Source organism: Acanthopagrus latus, chromosome 22 (genome assembly GCF_904848185.1).
Source record: "Acanthopagrus latus isolate v.2019 chromosome 22, fAcaLat1.1, whole genome shotgun sequence".
Lineage (NCBI taxonomy): Eukaryota > Metazoa > Chordata > Actinopteri > Spariformes > Sparidae > Acanthopagrus > Acanthopagrus latus.
The window spans coordinates 19,229,222-19,250,098 of NC_051060.1; the positions used below are offsets into that span (position 1 = coordinate 19,229,222).

At 44.9% G+C, this 20,877-nt stretch overlaps 2 protein-coding genes across 2 annotated transcripts; both read left to right on the forward strand.

The window, feature by feature from the left end:
• Positions 1-5,956: 5,956 nt before the first annotated feature.
• Positions 5,957-14,360, forward strand: LOC119012836 (protein SOGA3-like). Its single transcript, XM_037087003.1, has 10 exons — positions 5,957-6,122; positions 7,314-8,099; positions 8,896-9,120; positions 9,303-9,461; positions 9,614-9,682; positions 10,500-10,769; positions 10,850-11,227; positions 11,511-12,173; positions 12,322-12,676; positions 14,343-14,360. The coding sequence occupies exons 1-9, from the start codon at positions 5,964-5,966 to the stop codon at positions 12,430-12,432; spliced, it is 2,820 nt and encodes a 939-aa protein (XP_036942898.1). The 5' UTR covers positions 5,957-5,963; the 3' UTR covers positions 12,433-12,676; positions 14,343-14,360.
• Positions 14,361-14,397: 37 nt separating this feature from the next.
• Positions 14,398-20,877, forward strand: LOC119012837. The gene is made up of 6 exons (XM_037087004.1): positions 14,398-15,558; positions 16,860-17,138; positions 18,063-18,386; positions 18,863-18,942; positions 19,040-19,943; positions 20,035-20,877. Exons 2-6 carry the CDS (start codon positions 16,995-16,997, stop codon positions 20,299-20,301), a joined length of 1,719 nt encoding a protein of 572 aa, XP_036942899.1. The 5' UTR covers positions 14,398-15,558; positions 16,860-16,994; the 3' UTR covers positions 20,302-20,877.

Here is a 20,877-nt window from a genome sequence, read left to right on the forward strand (position 1 = left end):
TAGAAGTTTTGTTTGTGTGTCAAGTTTTTGTTTTTGTGGTAGTTGTTTGTCCTCCACAAAGAGACCTGGGTCTATTGTTGATGAGTGTTGAGTCTCCTTGTGGAGGTTTGAGTCTCTAACTCAGTTGTATTTAACCTGAAATCACTTTTCATAATTTATTTACATAGAGTTTTAATTTAATTCAGAGTGCCTTTTTTTGGTCTAATATATAAAGCATTTAACATGTCTATACGCTGAGAGTCACAACATTAGAACCAGTGACAGGTGAAATAAATAACATGGATGATTTTGTTCCAATGCCATGTTCGGCTGTGAAGCCATGAGTCCTAGCATTCATGTGGATGTCTCTTTGACAGACACCAGTCACCCAAACACAGCTGCAGACCAAGTACACCCCCTCATGGCAGCAGCACTCCTTGATGGCAGTGGCCCCCCTGCTCAGGAACGACCCGAGGAACGTGGGAAAGAGCTCAAGGTGTCAACCTGGACTCCAGACTCCCCAGATCTCAATCCAATTGAGCTTCCACTGGATGCAGTCAGAGCCAAGAACAATCCATGGGGGCCCCAACATGGATGGGAGTTGGTTCTGGCGCATCCAACAGATGCTCAGCTGGATTGGGATCTGGAGAATGAGGTGGCCAGTTTGACACCGTGGGTTCTTTGCCATGAGGAGGTGCAGTTGGTCTGAACGGTGTTTGGGTGGCTGGTGTTTGTCAAAGAGGCTCCACAGAAATGACAGAAATCAAAGTTTCCCAGCAGAACATTTGATTGTAACAAGATGATCAATGCTCACTTCACTTGTCAGTTGTTTTAATGTTGTGGCTGAACAGTGTAGATATACATGTTAAACACTTTTCATATTTTGCATACATTTAGTTTTTAACTATATTATTCATACTTTCACTGCACTTTGTCTAACAGCTTTAGTTACTAGTTACTTTGCAGATTCATATAAACAATATTAAATATTTGCTGATCGAACATGATGTATTATTATAGATTAAGTTATCCAGCATTAAAAGCAGAAAGTTGAGAGCCAGTGTGCTGCATATGGAGGACAATTATTATACTCGTGAAGCAATTCTGTCAAAAGACAGCTGATTTTTGAGTCTCATTCTCAGATCGTCAAATAACGCACTTTGTGGGCTATTAACACAACTCATAGAGAGTTGAGTTGTTAAAAGTGAGAAGAATTGTATTTTCATATACATCTTATTTCAAGATATATTTTTTTATATCCAATAACTGTAAAAAAACACTCCTTGAATCCTGTGGGTTTTGAGGCGGGGCCTCAGTCTGCTCTGGTTGGTCAGCTCACACAAGCCTGGTTTGCCTAGCAGACAAACTAACAACTGGATTGCTGTTACTGAACTTTTGTGCCTAGAACTCTACGGTGTTGTAACTTAGTACGCTCAACATTGTTTAGCTAACACTGTTAGCCTGAAAAGCTTTATTCCACGATGTTTCTCCAGCAAAACAACAACTTCAAAGGCTCCACAAAGCTTATCAAGCACTCTCTCAACGCACATTTGTGTGCTCGAGTGGAGATGAACCTGAACTGAAAACAAACCTTCAATACACTCAGAAGGAGGCAGACAAGCTAACAATCGCTCAAGCTGTTTGTAGCTATCAGTTTGGTGCAATTCCACCATGAACATACCCACAACAACTGCTTCCAAACAAAAACCGTCACTACACCACAATAGGACGATTATTAGTGGCCTGCTGGGCAGAGAGGCCGAGGGCCCTGTAACAGCTTTGTAATGATCTCTGCTTGGTGTTATCAAGCAGGATACTGTTGCACACACTTGCAGAGAAAATGAATTCCTGCATTTTTTTTTTTTTTTACATTTTGTTTTATCACAGAGTTCAACATTATCTTCAAGCAAAGGCATCGCGCCCATACACACTGAACTCGCGAGGGGAATCGTCATGGACAGATGAGGGCAGAGATCCAAGCCGCTTTAGTGGCGTCAGGCTAGCTTCTACCGTGGCCCTGAGCATGTCCCTAGCCAGGCCGAGGCCCAAGCTAAACACGCACACTTTGTGCACGCTTCTACCATACCATAGGTGTCTGAACATGAGGGACCTGTAAGTTGGCGGGATCGCACAAGGGCTCGTAAGATACGCTATTACCAATACCAGCGGCTGATCAAAGGCCTGACTACTGCCATTCATGGAAACCACTGCTTACAGCTCCGATGGACTGCACTCGGGCATTTGCCATTGAAGATAGTTGAAGTCCGGTCAAGTTAAACTATAAATTACAATAACACCAGGTTTGCCTGGCAGACCACTAACAACTGTATTACTGTCACTGAACTTTTGTCCCTAAACAGCTCTATACCACAAGGCCTCCAATACAACACGTCTCCGCTCAGTTCTGCTGGTGATGTGGCTCTCACTTCACTGCACTTCTACCACAAATAGGAACACCAATGTTAACACCAGGCTCTGCTCATCATAGTTTATACACTCAGAAGGACATAGACAAACTTACAACTGCTCAAGCTAAACCTTACACAGGCTGACAGAAATTAACACGTCTCCAGTCATTCTGCTGGTGTTTGAAGCTCAGTTTGCTGCACCTCTACCACAAGAACCACTTCTAAACCAAAAACTTCACTACCACACAGTTGCACGTCAAAAACTGAATATGATCCTTATCAGTGGCCTGCTGGTCGAATACGCCGAGGCTTACATTGATGTTGAATCTACATAGCTGTCCATTTAAAATGTACAAGTCTTAGCTCAAAACCCACAGGGTTCAAAGGAAGAGGAAGTCATTTAAACAGGTTTTGTTTTACTGAGAGGAAATATAAACAAGTCTGGTTATAGTGCCTAAATGCATTTATTTGATCTAATTCATAAAGTATTTAACATGTGTATACACTGAGAGTCACAACATTAGAACCAGTGACAGGTGAAATAAATAACATGGATGATTTTGTTCCAATGCCATGTTCGGCTGTGAAGCCATGAGTCCTAGCATTCATGTGGATGTCTCTTTGACAGACACCAGTCACCCAAACACAGCTGCAGACCAAGTACACCCCCTCATGGCAGCAGCACTCCTTGATGGCAGTGGCCCCCCTGCTCAGGAACGACCCGAGGAACGTGGGAAAGAGCTCAAGGTGTCAACTTGGCCTCCAGACTCCCCAGATCTCAATCCAATTGAGCTTCCACTGGATGCAGTCTGAGCCAAAAACAATCCATGGGGGCCCCAACATGGATGGGAGTTGGTTCTGGCGCATCCAACAGATGCTCAGCTGGATTGGGATCTGGAGAATGAGGTGGCCAGTTTGACACCGTGGGTTCTTTGCCATGACGGGGTGCAGTTGGTCTGAACGGTGTTTGGGTGGCTGGTGTTTGTCAAAGAGGCTCCACAGAAATGACAGAAATCAAAGTTTCCCAGCAGAACATTTGATTGTAACAAGATGATCAATGCTCACTTCACTTGTCAGTCATTTTAATGTTGTGGCTGAACAGTGTAGATATACATGTTAAATAAAATATGATTATATCATTTATATTAAATATAAATGAGATCAAATAAATGCAGGCGTTCTAAACAGACTGTTTATATTTCCTCTTGGTAAAAAAAACCAAACAAACATTCAAAATACTACTAGAGTATTAATAAACAGCAACTGACAAATCTCACACTTTCTGCTTTTAACTTTTGCACCTACACTGACCTTGTTGGACCAGGTGTCTCTCCTCTCTGATCACCATACAGGTCAGAGCTGTTCCACCTGAAGCTGAAGACAAGTTCCACTGTTCACCTGGAGAGAGGAGGAAGAACATTAGTATAACATGATGACTACATGCATTTGTGTGTTTGAGTATATATATATATATTCTGATTATAGCAGTAAAAAAGAAGATGTAATCAGATTACAGACACATCCGGCAAAAGGGGATTTCTAACAGGATTATCATTTCATAATAAAGAATGGTATAGCAGTCTGTAACCATGTGCATGACATCACTTCAGGAGTCTCGCATCACTCTGCACAATAAAATCTGCTAAAATCTGATTTAATAAATGTTTTTTTAAAGATAAACCAAAGGAAACCAAATGTATTAAATCCTGTAAACATATAGTGCTTTATAGACGAGCAGTATGATTTTAAAGTGTCTTTTGACAGACAGGGAGTCAGTGCAGTGACATGAATAACACATTAAACCAGAACTGAGACAAACACACTGAATACATTCTGTGCATGCTACAATGAGGCTACAATGAGGCTGCATATTGTGTGTATAATCTACATTAGATGCTCAAAATAAACTTCTAGATGCTGACATACACAACACAACACTTGGAGCCTGTTAGCTAACTGTGCTATACTCAGATATTCAGCTGTTAACATGCTAGCTTTAACTAGTTAAAATCACACAGCAGGATAATGCCTTCAAGCTAACACTCTCCAACAGACACACGTTAGCTAACATGCAAACTTGTCAGTAAAAACACGACGATTAAATGACTCAGACGTCTTTATAAGCTCATTTTAGTGTCGGTACCCATTAATAAAAGACAGCTGAGTCGCTGCTAACGTGTTTCCCAAACTTGCAGTGGAGCTGCAATAACTTTAAAGTCAGCTAGCTAGCTAACATAACATTAGCACTCACTTACAGTGACCAGTATAACATTAGCTAAACAGCTTTCATGCTGTTTAGCTAATGTTATACAAATACTTCATACCGACTTTACCGAAACTACCTTCTTGTTTTTAGGTAGCGATCAGAGTTTAGTTAACTGTGCATTATTCATGTAATTAACATGGCAGAGATAAAAACGACCAAAATCACAATGGAGTTTGGTGCATGGAACAAAACAACGTCCATCAAGGATTTAACTGGCCATAAATTAAGGATTATGTTCCAGCCGAATTAATCTCATCACTGAATAGTTAAATGAGACGTCTTCAGTTTCTGTTCAGAGTTATTTCAGAAGCATTTGAGGTAGAAACAAATCTCATGGACAGGGAAGCTGGCGCCATTTTAATTCGCACACACAACTGAGACAACATTAAGGTAATTACTATGTGGAGCTGCTGATATGTTCAGGAACATCACTTGAACTTATTACCTGAGATCAATAAGTATTAAATATCTGTAAACCTCCCACACAGACACGAATACACCTGTACTGAGCAGGTAACTGGACACACAAAGCAGATTCGTACAGAACAGTTTACTCACCGTGTTCACGTCCTCAGAGAAGAGACCAGAGTGACGCTCAGTCAAACAAATATATACACATCTAACTTTTTGGAGGGAAATGCGCTAATTTCACGCGGGAAACGAGCAAGACCGCCCCTTTTGACGCGCACGACATGGATTCGTCAGAAAACCTGTGGGCTGGACTTATTTGACGTGTTTACGTCATTTCAACCAGAGAATTCTATAGCCCTTCAAAGTTGTTTAGCCCTGCTGGTAAGGTAGGAGTGCTGTGTTCAAAGAATCTACTTTTGTCCTGAAGTCGAGTCCCTGCCAGAGAAACTCAAATATATTTACTGTAACTGCTCTTGTCAGATGTTAAGATAAAAATTAATAGAACAAACACAGATGAACACTTGTTGACAGGATACACAAAAGGCTACTTTTTTATTGATATTTAATTTCTCTGGTCTTCATTTGTTATTAATACAAAACTTACTGACTGTAATCAAGTTACATTACTTTAATATTGTAATCAGGTGCATTCAGGTCAGGGGCGTTTTTTCATATGGGCATGGCATGCCAGCTATATATATATATATATATATATATATATATATATATATATATATATATATATATATATATATATATACATATATAATTTTTGTCGCCTTGTGGGGAGCAGGGTGGCTACCCTCTGTTTTATCAAGGTGCGAATCCGCTGTAGTTCATACTCCAGGTCTATAGGTGGCGCTTAACATTCACCAAAAACTGAGAAGTAGACACGGAGCATGCGCATTAAGCTTGCGCGCTGCAAACAAACAGTAGACGGGAGAAACCGAACAGAACAAGAAGAGGATGAAAATGGCTATAGTGCAAGCAAACCAGAATCTTTCATGTGGAACGATAATGAGGTCGAACTGCTGCTGCGACTCACACTCAACTACAAGGCAAGAAAGGCTCAATATCTTCTGCGGCACGAACACGAACATGTTGTCCGCCATTGTTGTTGTTGTTGTTGTTGTTGTTATGAGACGTGGAGGGGTTCAGAGGTCCGAGGCAACAGGTCGAGGGGTGGTGCGATGGCGTCGTCGTTTCGGAAAGTGATTCGCCGTCCACATGAAAACGGGAGGGCTGCGTTTTCGGATTTCTCCACCCTGAGACCCGTTTTCAAAAAAGTGCGTTTTCGGGATCCGTGTGGACGGTCGGCCAAAACGATGCAATGCGTGTGCGTTTTCGCAAAAGAGCGTTTTCATGTGGACGGCCCGCAATAGTGCACAACAAATGCAGTTAGTAGGATAAAGTCAGTCACATCACGAATTCCTTCTACATGAAGGACATTTAAGTCTTAAGAATATTGTGAATAAAAGCCCTGCTTTAGAAAGCCAAGACTGTCATTTAAAATGTAGTTAAGTGTGCATTCCTGCAGTATAAATCTAAGTTTACGAAGCTGCTCTAACCAACTAAGGTTTTTACTATTCTGCCCATTATTCTAAATTTTTATTCTGACCTTGTAAACTTTGTGCAAAATGCTTTGGCAGCAATACATCAATCATCGTGACCGTGCCAATAAAAAAAAAAAAAAAAAACCTAATCTGAATTCGAGATGGAGAGGAGGAAAGAGAGGTGGCTACTCGCTTCCGGGTTTGACGTACACCCTTGCGTCATCTGGTCAGTGGCCCCTGCAGTGGCTGGTGGTGCCCTGGTGTGTGTGTGTGTGTGCGGGACTGTGCTGTCAGCGGCTCTCTGCACAGTCACAGCTCTGCGGGGAGAAGTCAGGAGTATCTGTGTGGGAAAAAAACGCATTACATTTGGAGTGTTTTTTTTGTTTTCTTTTGTTTTTTTTAACAGAAGTTCAGTCCGTCTGTGCCGGAGGCTGCGGTCCATCTCTGAATGGTTCCGGACACACATACTCAAAAACAAGTAGGCCTCTTGTTAAAGTTGTTTCTGTGAGTCAGGCTGAGGGAGAGAAAAGCGGCATCTAGTGGCTCAGCGGAGGCGTCTCCAAACTTCCTCCTGGTTACAAAAAGAGTCAGATAGTTGCATTTAAAGACATTTGGGATTTCATTTACAGTTATTTCCATGTGCACTCGTGATAAACAACCGCAAATTCGAGCCTTAGTTTTGGAGTTTGTTTGCAGAAGATGAAGCCTGCCGCCGCCGGCGGCGCTGCAACTCCTCCATCATCGTCAGCAGACAATAGCGCAGGGAGGAGGAGGAGGAGGAGGCAGCACCGGGCTCCCTCACCGGCCACAGTCCAAGAAGGGGCGGCCAAGCGAGCTCCGAGACAGCCTGGCAGGTCCCGGTCCCCTCTTCCCGCAGGAAGGAGCAGAAACACCGCGGTGAGGGAGAGCTTGAGGTCCGCCGACGGAAGGGAGAGGGAGCCCGAGAGCCGCGTCGGGGCAGCTGTTCACCCGGATGGTGCTGAAGCTGAGGTAGTCGGAGCAAACAGGGCGGATGCTGTCGGGGAAGATCCGACAGATTCATCAGCACCGGTCCGTCGCGCCGCTCTCCGCCTGCCGTGCCTCAAACGCGACCCCCCGTCCTCCTCCTCCTCCTCCTCCTCCCAGCGTTTGCTGCCCGGCGGAGCTGCGTCCTTTTCCGCGGAGGAGAGAGCGAGGCGAGCCGGCGGAGAGGAGGGCGGCCGCGGGGACAGGAGCGGCGTGTCTGCGGGCTGCGGCCTCGGGTTGAGTCTGTGGAGGGGAGGATGCTTACAGGCTGAACTGATCCAGTACCACCTGCAGAGGAGACTCAAGAGAACCGGTGCGAGGATGCAAACCAAGGCCGACAACACGGGCGCGGAGGAGGCCGCGCTGGTGGAGATGGAGCCGGCTGCAGAGGCGACAGAGGCGGGGTCCGTGACACAGCAGGACCAGGCCTTCGAGGACGAGATGGAGAGACTGCTGGATGAAAACGAAGATCTAAAGGTTGGATGCATGTTTATTTCTTCATGTTTTCTGGTGCATTGTCATCGACTTGAAGCTATTTAACATAAAGCAGATGAAATATAATAAAGTGTCACCTCACCAGAATCGTAGGCCACATCTGTGTGCATCACATTAAGCCTGCAGGAAAAAAAAAAATGTTTGTGTTTAAAAATCTGCATCTGTCTGCAGTGAATCTAATGTTTGCACTCGTTTACTGGTTAACTGATTTGTGTGTTTAACATCTTCAGTGTCTTGACAGATCATAAATTTAAGACCAAAAAAAAAAACGCTGGCCACAGATGACTAATTGGATATTGATCACACTGATTGATCTCTTGTGATCAATTGTATCATGTGTTAAAACTAGGGATAACCAGAGTGGGGTCAACAGCTGTGATTTGCACGTTTGTGTCATTTTGTTTCCAGCTGCAGGAAAATATAAAAAGCATAGACGAGATAAATACACACATATATATATATATATATATATATATATATATATATATATATATATATATATATATATATATATATATATATATATATGTATATGTATATGTGTGTGTATTAAAACTCACATCCAGCTACGGGACATGAAATAAATGTGAGTTTTTGAATCGTGTGTCTAAAGTTGAGTCATTTCTGGCTCACGTCCAAAACAGCCATTAATCCATCTGTGAAGTCAGAAGTCAGACTGTGAAACCACAAACAGCAGAGATTAGCCACAGCCGCGCTTAATCTTGACCACCTCTCATAACTGAGACGAGTAATAATCTCGTCCTCCCTCCCTCGCCAGTGTGAAATCGAGGAGATGAGGACCGAGATGGATGAGATGCGAGACACGTTCTACGAGGAGGACACTTGTCAGCTGCAGGAGATGAGGCGTGAGCTGGAGAGGGCCAATAAGAACTGCCGGATCTTGCAGTATCGTCTGAGGAAGGCAGAGAGGAAGAGGCTGCGCTACGCCCAGACGGGGGAGATCGATGAGGAGCTGCTGAGGAGTCTGGAGCAGGACCTGAAGGTACAGAGGGGAGGGGAGGGTGCTCCGTCTGGGTGCATCTGGACTGTATCTGTCCCAGTGGCATTGCACGCTTGTAGCCTCGAATCTTTTACTGGTTTATAGATGGAGGTATTTGTTTTTGAAATGCCAAAAGATTACAAGACATTATTAAAAGTGCAGATAAAAACATCCAAATCATGCAGGTGGCGAAGGACGTGTCCGTGAGGCTGCACCACGAGCTTGAGAAGGTGGAGGAGAAGCGCACAAAGACGGAGGAGGAGAACGAGAAACTGAGGCAGAAGCTCATCGAGGTGGAGGTGACCAAACAAGCCCTGCAGAACGAACTGGACAAAACCAAAGAGGTACGTCACCCACGTCCATGAATGAGCACAAAGCAATTCAATTTCGATGTTCAGCCTTTGAATAAAAAGCTTAAAGTACTTTTTCAGCTTCAATATTTTGGTAATCAATGAATCAGTTTGAGTAATTTTTTCAACTCGCTGTCCTCCAACAGTCTCAAAAGAGGAGAGGAAGCAAGGACGTCCAGAAGACAGACAGGAAACCAGCACAGACTCCTACAGAGGTGAGAGGTTTTTACAGAGATGTTTCATTTGTTTTCATGCATAAGTCACACTGTCAGAACGTATAAAGCAAATCATCAGGATTATGGATGCACAACAGTAGTGGCGTCATCAGTATTTGCTGACAGAGGCTTCAAAAATGAACATTCATACTGATGACAGACCGAGAAGAGGAGCTTTAATCATGTGAGAGCAGTTGACGTTTCTTATGTGTCCCAGTTTATGTGGACATCTTTTCGTACATTCATAATAATATGATAATTCTGTTACAGAGAACACTTAATGTTTTCTGAAGTTATGTGAAAATGTGTTGGAAATATGGGTTTTCGGCATTTGTTTCCACCGTGTGTGATCTCATCTTTTAAATAATGATCCTTTACCTTCAGCCGCCTTGGTGCATATTCGTTAGCACTCTTGTCATGAACATTTATTCCAGATATCACAGAGATTTGTTGAAAATACATAGATACTGCAGGATTCGCTCACATTTTGCTTTGCTTTTTTTGCTTTTTTTTTTTTTGTCTCGGGGCATCAGCCGGCCAAAGCATGCGCTACGATTATTTGCAAGAAAGTACGTTTAAATGGAAGCTGACAGTTTGCAGAGCTCCAGCAATTACTTTAGACTTAGCAGACGTCAAACATCCGGTGATAAACGTTGTAGCTTAGAAAGACTGTTGGACAGAATCTTCTCTTTAATCTCATGTGCTTATGTTTCTTTATGTCTTATTGCGGAAATGAACTCGGTGAACCTCAGGATTAGGTTTGAACTGTGGCTACTGAGTGTTAACTGTGCAGCCTGTGTTTGTCTCTGTGCTCCAGGAGGACAATGAGGACCTTAAGTGCCAGCTAGCTTTCATCAAAGAGGAAGCAGTGCTCATGAGAAAGAAGACGGCCAAGATCGACAAAGAGAAGGATCGTCTGGAGCAAGAGCTGCAGAAGTACCGCTCCTTCTACGGGGAACTGGACAGCACCCATCCTAAAGGAGAGGCTGGGGGTCCGCCTACGACCCGCGAGTCAGAACTGAAGCTGCGGCTCCGCCTGGTGGAGGAGGAGGCCAACATCCTGGGGAGGAAAATAGTCGAGTTGGAGGTAAGAGCAGATAATGAGTCTGTTAATGCAGTAATACCTCAGTGGGAGTTCTGTAAGTGTTGAGCCTTTCTGCCCTGCAGGTAGAGAACCGCGGCCTGAGGGCCGAGCTTGACGACCTCCGTGGTGAAGGGGAGGGCGCCGGGAGCTCTGCGTCCGGAGGGATGGGCGGGCCGGGCTCAGGGCGAGGCCTCGGCGATGATCTGACGGAGCTCCGCCAGCAGCTGCAGCTGGTGGAGGACGAGGCAGAGCTGCTGAGGAGGAACCTCGCTGATGCTGAAGAGCAGAACAAGAGAGTGACTGGCGAGCTGAACAAGCTGCGGTTCAAAGCCGGCACCCACGAGGGAGGCGCCAGGCACGGGGGAGGAGCAGGAGGTGCAGGGATGGATGGAGCAAAGGCAGAAGCACTGCAGGAGGAGTTAAAGGCAGCCAGGCTGCAGATTAATGACCTCAGTGGAAAGGTATTACAAGTATATTTATGTTAATTTGATAATTTTCTTTTGATTATGAGCTGACAAAACATAAAACAATGTATCAGAGTTCATCCTAAGCAGAACACGAATATTCACGCAGAACCACAAATGAATAAATCTCTGGGGAAAATGAATATCTGTGACAAACGTCATGGCAGTCCATCGAAAGACCAATGCAGCCATGTTGCTAGTTCGACAAAAAAGTTGTATTTATAAATCTTTCCTCATGACGTCCTGATGTTATGACTCTCCACCTCTTGTGTTTCCTCAGGTGATGCAGCTGCAGTACGAGAACCGTGTGCTTCTCTCCAACATGCAGCGCTATGACCTGGCCTCCCACCTCTCCCTGCGGCCCAGCCCACGGGACAGCGACGCAGAGAGCGATGCTGGCGGTGCGACGAGTGGTCGCCGCGAGAGCGACGAGGACTCCACGTCTTCCCGCCTCCTCCCTCCGCACCGCAAACGCGAGGGGCCCGTAGGCGGGGAGAGCGACTCAGATGAGGTCAGAAACAATAACGGCAGCAGCCGTTGCCTGACACCCACAAGGGGCCTCTACACCCCTACGGGGCCCGAGGGTGCTGCTTCCTCCGCCTTGGCCCGCTTCCTGCCGGGCGGGCGGTGCAGCCTGCGCGACAGGCAGCAAATGATCGACATCCGTGTGGAAGCGGAGAGGCTCGTTCGGACCATCGACCGGCTCATCGCTGACACGGCCACTGTCATCTCCGAGGCGAGGGTCTACGTTTCAAACGGCGACCTGATGTTCGGGAGAGGAGGGGAGGATGGTGGAGAGGAGGACGGAAGCAGGATCAGGGAACACGAGCTGCTGTATCGCATCAATGCTCAGATGAAGGCCTTTCGAAAAGAACTGCAAGCCTTCATAGACAGACTGGAAGTGCCGAGGCTGGAGGACCGGGACACGGAGGAGCCGCTGTCGGTGAGATTAAGATTAGAAATGGAAATGAGTTTCATGGTTTGAATGTGAAATATCCCTAAGGGTTTAATGCTGATTCTGCTTCTTCCTTTTTCTTACTTGATCCAACCTCTTGTTTTTCATCTGTTCTGGTTTTTGTCACTCCGCCCAGATGTTCCAGCCCATCATTTTGCTCATTCTCATACTCGTGTTATTCTCGTCCCTCTCCTACGCCACCATCTTCAAACTAGTCTTTCTCTTCACTCTTTTCTTCGTCCTGTGATGTACGCCTCCCTTAATTCATATCATCCCTCATTTGTTTTTGTTTGTTTTTTTGTTTTTTTTTTGCTCTTTTGATTTTTTTTTTCCTCCCCCCCGCATCCTTTGTTGCCAAGGTAACCAAAAGCACAGGAAAAGCCCAGCACTTGTCAAGGCTGCAGTCACATTCAAGAAGAGTCGGGCTAGACTCAACACTGGAGTCCACATATTCCACAACACATCACCGTCCACATCTGTCCCTCAAGAAGGTGCGTGTTAAGAATCAGGCTTGTCAACACTGTAGCTGGTTAAATTCTATAAAAAATATATATTTATAAATGTGTCATATGTGATGTTTGGAGTGCAGCATCCCTTTAGTCAGGAAAATATGAAGAACTACAATCCAGGCAGGCAGTGTAGAAACAGGTTTTCAGCTCTAGGGTCCATGGAGCTTCATGATTAATTGATAAATCGTTCAGTTTGCAGAACGTCAAAAAGTTGTGAAAAATGCGAAGCACATTTCCCCAGAGCCCAAATACTGTGAATGAATACAAATTGCTTAATCCTAAATGACAAAAGAAAGGCACCAGGTTACTTACATTTGACATTTTTGCTTGAAAAATAACCAAAACAATTTCTTGTATTATCACCATAGCTGGCGATCAATTTCTTTTGATTGGCAAATGGAGACTTGTTGTCCATGTTGGATTTAATAAGATAGAATATACACCTTTCAAAACATTTTCTTACGATGTGAAAAGAGCTTTGCTGCTAAGAATGAAGTTACAAAACTGATATAACATTCAGCAGTGTGTGCTAAATATGTAGCGAGAGCCAGCAGCTGATTAGCTTAGGTTAGCATACAGACGGACGGCTGCTAACCTAGCTTTCATTTTGCCTCTAATAGTTTAAAAATTAAGAAAAAAAGATTAAACTAGCAAGATAAAACACGTAAACCAGTGATAATTATTGCTTCTAGGGATGTTTTTTGCTTTTTGACCAAGCCAGGCTAGCCATTTCCTCTTATTTACAATCTACGTGCTTCACTAGCTAGTTAGAGAACCGCTATTAGCTTTAAGTTCTTATTTAGCGTACGTGAGAGTGGAATTGATCTCGTAAAACATCGTGGCAAGAAAGTGAATAAGACTAATTCCCCTAGAGCTCAGCAGGATTGACTCCCAAAGACCGCAGTTAAGTTAGCATTTGCACTTCTGGTGCTCTCGTGTGGAGAGGACTGGGTTTTTTTTAAATAGATGCCTGAAGTAAGGTCTGACCACAAGTTTAAGCAATATTAAAATAACATTCGCCATGTTTTAATTATAAACCTTGTGCAGGTTGTTAACACGTGGCTAAATGAGACTACAGAGGTTGTTGGGGCACATTTAATGTAATTGCACTGAACACGGAGACTCATCTTCTCACAAGTCTGTTTTTACAGCTGCACACAACTCTAACTTTACAACTTGTAGATTGATCAGCTAATGTGTAAAAATATGTGAAATGTGTCTAGTATGTAGCGAGAAGCTGAAGTCACACAATCGTAATGTAGTACACTTGCAGCGTTTAGCTTTTTGCATTTACGCTTTAAAAGAACATTGAAGTGGTTTTCATCTGGGGGAATAAAACATGCAAGTATCATGAACTTGTTTTGCCACATAGTTTATTATCTGCAATAATCCAGAATGACGCGTCTGAAAGCTAAAACATTATGTTCCACATTAAAAGATAGCCAATAAACACTGTAAATAGAATAGATTTCATAAACAGAGGTCATATGGGGTTTAGCAATGCTTACATTGAGCTTTAAGGTCACAAGCCTTCAAGGAAGAGGGGAACATAAATCATTTGTCCCTGTGGCTTTATGTCCCGGTTTAACCTTGTCCCTAAATATGTTTCCATGCAGGTTATGACAACAGTCACCTCTATGTTTTTCAGAACCACACTCGATGTCCAATCCGGCTGTCGCTGGCTGAAGGTAAAGTCAGGTTAACGTTTGTTTTCATCCCTCTCCTTCGCTCTTGAAGGATTTGTCATTAGGGAACACAACAGGTGGAGGGAATAAGGCGGATGATCCCGGTGGGGCTTCAAACTGGAAGGAATGCTTGATGATCGTAACGAGTGCCATGTGTCAGATCATGTCCCAGGCAGGTGGTGGTGGTGGTGGGGGCCCCGCATAAATTCCCAACAGGACCCCTGATTAGAGGCAGGCATCAGTAAATTGATGGTGATGAACAGTAGCAACTGTCTGCAGACGTCACGGCAGCAGAATGAGTCGAGAACAGTCGCAGGTTCCGGTTACTTCAGGACATTGTATGACATCTCAGACATTTTACTGTTTCTGTTACAATTTTGCAACACACGCTAACCTGAATGTGCCTGTGATATTTATCGGTTAGCATTTTAGAAAATATATGAATCATTAAAAAAAAAAGAAAAATTAAGTTTGTTGGTGAAAGAAAATATGAATGAAATGTTTCTACAAACATGCCAGGCATCCACCTTGCAGTTTCCTTTCCGTGACTACCTTCAATAAAGATATTATTGACGGTGACACATTATTACTCACTGTGTCACTCACGCCCATTTGGCACCCGTTGGAAAAAATGATTTGCAGTAGCGCGTGGTCACAAGACCAAATCTGCCCGAGCGTCCGAAAGCGGAGTAGCAACAGAGCAGCCGATTGGCTGAGAGGCCGCGGCAGCTGAAATAGCTATGTAAACACTTTCCCTCTCTCTGTGAGCCCCGGTAATTATAGCCGGGATGCTGGTGACGACAGTTGTCCCATCGAGACTTCAAATGCTGGAATAAATTTGACATTATGATATGTGATCCGGGCTCCAATGGCGCGCGCACGTAAACACCGGGGCGCGGTATAAAGGCCGGGGACTCCGGCTGGAACACAAGTTGTTTACCCTTTAGCTTTTTAGCTCCAGCGCTCCGGACTTAACCCCCGGACACCGAGGCGTGACAGGGGGAAGAAAGGGGGCCCCTTTAAATCCCAGTGCGCCGGGTGTTTTACGTAACACAGAGGAGGAGAAGTGAGGGGGACGCGCCGCGCGGAGCGGACGAGTGTGTTGGAGAGCTCCAAGAGCGCACAGGGACAGCAGCGGGCAGAGGATTGTTACTGGACAGAACTCGTGTGTTGAGGACGGTAAGGACAGCAGTTTATTACCGAGGCCTCAAAGGCAGCAGGAATTATGATTTAGGGACATTTTGGACTATATAAATTGACATTAGTATTGTGCATCAGCTGAAAATATCATAATTTAGACGGAATAAATGGAAAAACTTAAAGTTTTGAGCACATTTGTCCTTATGGCGTTTTATTTCAACTTAATTCAAACTTTGACTCATTTTAATTCAATCTGAATCAGTTTTAAGGTATAAAAGGTATATTTTCTCTCCATACCTGTATAAATATATATATATATATATATATTATGTAAGGAAAAAACTTTTTTGTGTCTTCCTCTCTGACATATATTCATCCCTCCGTCTCCTCTCTCCCATGCGCAGCCAGTTTACTATGCATAGTTACAAGATTATTAATATCTGTACTCTTACATCACAGGTGGGAGGGATGTGGCTGGTACATTCGGTCACTTTCGGCCAGGATACTTGTCATATTCAATGATAACAACAACAACAACAAGCCCTGTTTGATTTTGTTTACTTTATAGGAGCTTTAGGTAATTATTGCTCACACAGGGACACACGTTCACCATGCCCTGCCATCCGAGATGTGACTAAGGCTGCTACTCGTGGTTGTTTTCATTGTTCATTTAGCTTTCCATTGCTTTTTTCAATCAGTGGATTAGTTGTCTGGTCTATAAAATGCTGATAAATGTTGATCTCATAAAGCCCAAACAGATGTCCTCAGATGTCGTCTTTTGTCAACAACCCAAAGATATTTAGCGTATCGTCACGTTTAAGAAGTTGGACTCAGAGAATTTCCACTCTCTGTGTTAATTAATCGCCGCAGCTCCAGGGCTGACACATCATCATTTCCAAGAAGACATTTCGGTGTTGGACGCTGACGTTAGCATGGCTCTTCCCCATGTTGCGAGGCATAATGTACAGAGGCAGGCTGGAGGTCAAAGTGACCAGCAGTCCAAACACTTGGCAGGGCTGTAATGCTACACTCTTGTCCACACGTGCTACATAGGTAGGCTTACATGCCTGTGAAGTTCGAACGAGAATGTGAAAGGAGAGTGCCGCGAATACCTGAACTTTGTGAGTGTCCAGCGTAACGAGTCACTTCAGCGACAGAGAAAACGTTAAAAGGGGATAAAAAGGTTTCACGTGCACCTCACTGACAAAAATGCATTAACACGGGGTTCTAAATTAGTGATTGAAAACCAGATTAGGGGCTAAATGACGCAGAAACATAGATTTGTATTGTCCTATAAAAATGTATGTAACTCCCTTTTCCCCTTGTGTTTGTCTCTATAGTGTTTCCAGGCCATCGATCCCTCCCTCCCTCGCTGGCAACCCGACAGCGACCACTGAACGCAAAGTGAAACAGGAGAAAGGGGAAATTGCCATTTAAAAAAGAAAAGGGCCTCTGGGTACTGAGCCGCCTGCGTCATGGCAGCCATTGATCTGGAGCGTGGGCTGGAGCACGGTGGCCGGGGCTGGGGCAAAGAGAGGCCGGAGCTGATGGACAACTTCGACTCAGAGATGCAGGAGTGGGAGGACCAGCTGCAGGACATCCAGAGAAAAATCGAAGAGGTAAAGTTTCATATAACAGGAACAGCAGACGAGTAGTCGCTGGACATACAACTACAACATGGGATTTCAACTCTTATACACCAGCGTTAGTGTCGTAAATCAACTTATTTTCCTTTCTTCGCTTATTGGTCTCTACAATTAAAATACTACACCCAGATGTTGAAGTTAAATTAAATCAGCTTGTGTTTTAATCATTTTTGTTTTCTTTTAACTTGACTGTAGTGATTCAGATATTACCAGAGAAATAAAGAAATTCATCTGCATAGAAATGTTCTAATAGCTTGGTTTAACAATGATTCAACTGTGACAGTGTTCTCACTGTGGTGTGTGAGAATGTTGATGGTTTAGTTTCCAGGTTATGAAACTGCTCCCATAATCCCCTAGAGTGTGTGTGTTAATTGGTGTAATACGCGTGTGTTGCACGTGTGTGTGTGTGTGTGTGTGTGTGTGTGTGTGTGCGCGCGTGCGCTGGTGCACCATAATAAACTGCTGGCAGCGCACTGACTTACTCAACCTCATGGCCTTGTTGGAGCACTGATACAGACAAATGTTAACAAGCTAATTAAACTGTGATGTACTGAAGGACAGGCTGAACACACACACACACACACACACACACACACACACACACTCTTACACACACACACACAACAGGAGTCTGAAACCGGATACTAAAGGATATATTAATGGTTGCAGCGGGAAACAGATGCTCGTTGGAATAACATGTGCTGAGCGTAAATTTAGGTTAGGTTGTGCAATGATTTGTGATCATTTTAACACTTGTTTGTTGTGTAAACGGTTCCTGTTGCGTTGATTATAGTCAGTTAGCGTACTCTTTCATTTATATGTGAAGAGTACACCCGGTAAACAGCAAAGAAAGTGGAAGTCGTTAATGTTTTCCTTCGTTTTTTTTTCACTTTTCAGTTGTACAATGAAGTTCAGGCCCGCAGAGGAGCAAACGACATCACCACTGACAACCAGAAGAACGGTGGCGAGCTGGAGCACCATGGTGATGGTCTTTATGCGCCCGGTCATCACGGCAAGAGTCACTCCGGAGCTATAACTGTGCCGCATCACTATAGTAACGGCTGTAACTATAGCCCCAATGGGTACAGCTACCCAGTGAGTCATCAGAACGGCTACGGTTACTGCCGCGCCAATGGAGTTTCAGAGATCGGAGACTTATTGCAGGATTACTTGGGGCAGGGCAAGCAAATGAGCCGGAAGAACAACGGAGCTCGCCACGTGGTGAGTAAAGGATTCTTACCTTTTCCCTGCCTTATGCCTCATTCTGTTGGCATCTGCACATCTGAGGAAACCAGATAGGCGGTCATGACATGAGTGAAAGCTGGGGTCCAGTCAGGAACCATATTGATTACAGTGAGGTGGTTCCTTCCAGTCTGCTTACATACAGGTTACCAGATAGGAGTTAGTTTCACATTCTGTCTTTCCCAACTTGATTTTTTTTCCTGACAAGTAGGAAGCCAAGACATAAAACTGTTTCCTTATCCACATTAAAAGCCACGTGCACTTCCATCACTGAAGTACAGTAGATCAGAATAGTCTTAGCGGGGCTATATCGAGTGATGATCAAGGGTCAGCTGAGGTTGAGTTTTGGTAAGGTACAGTAAAGGGAAGCTTGCCAGAGATCCTGAAGTAGCACACTCTTAATTTAAGAGGATGGTGGATGGTTTTTGAATATATTTCCCCCACTATTCTCTCAGCGCTTCAGTGACACAATCAAAGTGAGCCCGGACGTCCCTGCATACCAGAATGAGATCAGAAGAAGTTCTGGAAATGACAGGTTGGTGACTTCACACTGGACTTATCACATGTTGTACACTGATGTGAGGGGGAAACACCGGTTAATCACATTTTCTGTTTGCTTCTGTTTGGTTCAGGCTCGGTCAGGAGCAGTTTTTGGGCAGTTTTGAGGAGACTGAAAACAGGAAGAACCAAGTATCTCACATGAAGGGCTCCCCCTGCAGAGAGAGCTCCCCCAACAAAGAAAACACAGGTGCCAAGCCCCCTCTTGGACAAAGGGATGCTTTTGCTGTACAGCCACGCTCGCAGCTCCCAAACGCGACGGCCGAATCACCTGCTCTGGACAGGAAGTCCTTCGCTCCTGGTGTCCTGGGAGATAGGAAGTGCGGCAGCCCTTCTGTTCTCAGGAAGTTTGGGGCCATGCTTCAAGAAAACGAGGGCAAAATGCTCACCGAATCAGGGGTGGTGACCCATCAGGGACTGGCCCCGGAGCCAAAGTGCCCCACCCCTGGCTGTCAGCGCAGAGCTCTGGGAGCCACTGCAGTCGCCGGCAGGGCGCCCGTGCGTGTGCCTACCCAGAAATGCCAAGCAGATTGTGACGTGCTGACAGCAGAGTTAGAGCCCAGCCAAGAATGGGGTTTAGTATCGGACTCTGGTAGGCAGAACCAAAAAGATCACAGAGGAGGCTATGGTGGATCTAAAGGGGCCCAGCGGAGTCCTCAGCAGTCCCAGAGGAGATCACAGGTGGCGGGAAGCCCAAAGATTAGACCCAGGGCTAACAGCGGGGCTGACAGAGATGGAGGACTGGCAAGGAAGCCCGCACTCCAACATGTGGAGCCCAAAATGGACTACAGGGTCTCATCAGCTTCTTCTGGAGCTCAGAGGATCCACAGGGGAGGGTTAAGGGGGCAGGACTTGCCTGGTTCTGGCCGAGTGGGGGATGAAGGACTTATCGAGCTGCTGGACATGCTGGAGATCCAACACGAGTACAGCTCCAGTCCCAAAACGGGACACACAGCTTACAGACAGGATCAACAGCAGGTAGGTTTATTTATACCTCTTTATTAATTAAGTTCAGCATCAGTTTAACTGATTCTGGATGAGCTGACGTTTGTCCCGTTTTTTTTTTTAGTCCGTCCAGGCAAACCAAGCCGAGTTCTCCCAAGCCCAAACCAACAGGAGCTTCTCTCGTCCTGCACGGCCAGCCAACCAGCGACCTCCCTCCAGATGGGCCAGTCGCACCCCTACTGCCAGGATCACCGCCCCATCAGGCCCAATGTACCGCTCCCCAAGCCCCCTTACTCGCCCCCCGAGCCCCATGACCAGAACCCCAAGTCCTGCCTTGAAGCACCGGCCTCTCATTTCCTATTCTCTTCAGACTGAGACTGTCATCATGTGATACCTTTCCACTTCAATAAAGCTTGTTCCCTTCCTCTTGGAAAACCCTCTCCCCGTGTAAATAGTAAGGACTTTTCTGCTCAACACATTGCTTGACGAGAGTTGCCAAGAAAGGCCGAGTTCGAGATGAAAACACATCCACGACGTTCCCCAGTGTTGCTGTGGCTTTTTGCTTCTTCTGTGCTGAACCTCTGCCAACACATCAACATGTGGCTTTGTTGCAGTTATCCACTCTCCTTTTTTCTTTTTTTTTTGTATCCGATTTCAGGTGTTTTCTGTATAATGAGATTCTGCATGCAGCCCTAGTTTGAGGGTGCATGCTCCTGTGTTCAATCCTCGCGGTTGCCAGGTTGAATCAGATTCAACCAGGTTGAATCAGATTCAACCTGGCAACCAGTTGGAGGAACTGTGCTCCCAGCAGCAATCTGCTAACTGTCGACAACAGTGTGTTTTACCGTATCCAACTGTCAAAGTAATCTATTTAAGATGTTCAAATAACAGCTGTGACAAATGACTATGATATGCCTTTAATGTAATTTTTTTTTCTCTTGGTAATAAATATGACAGTGCTTTGACA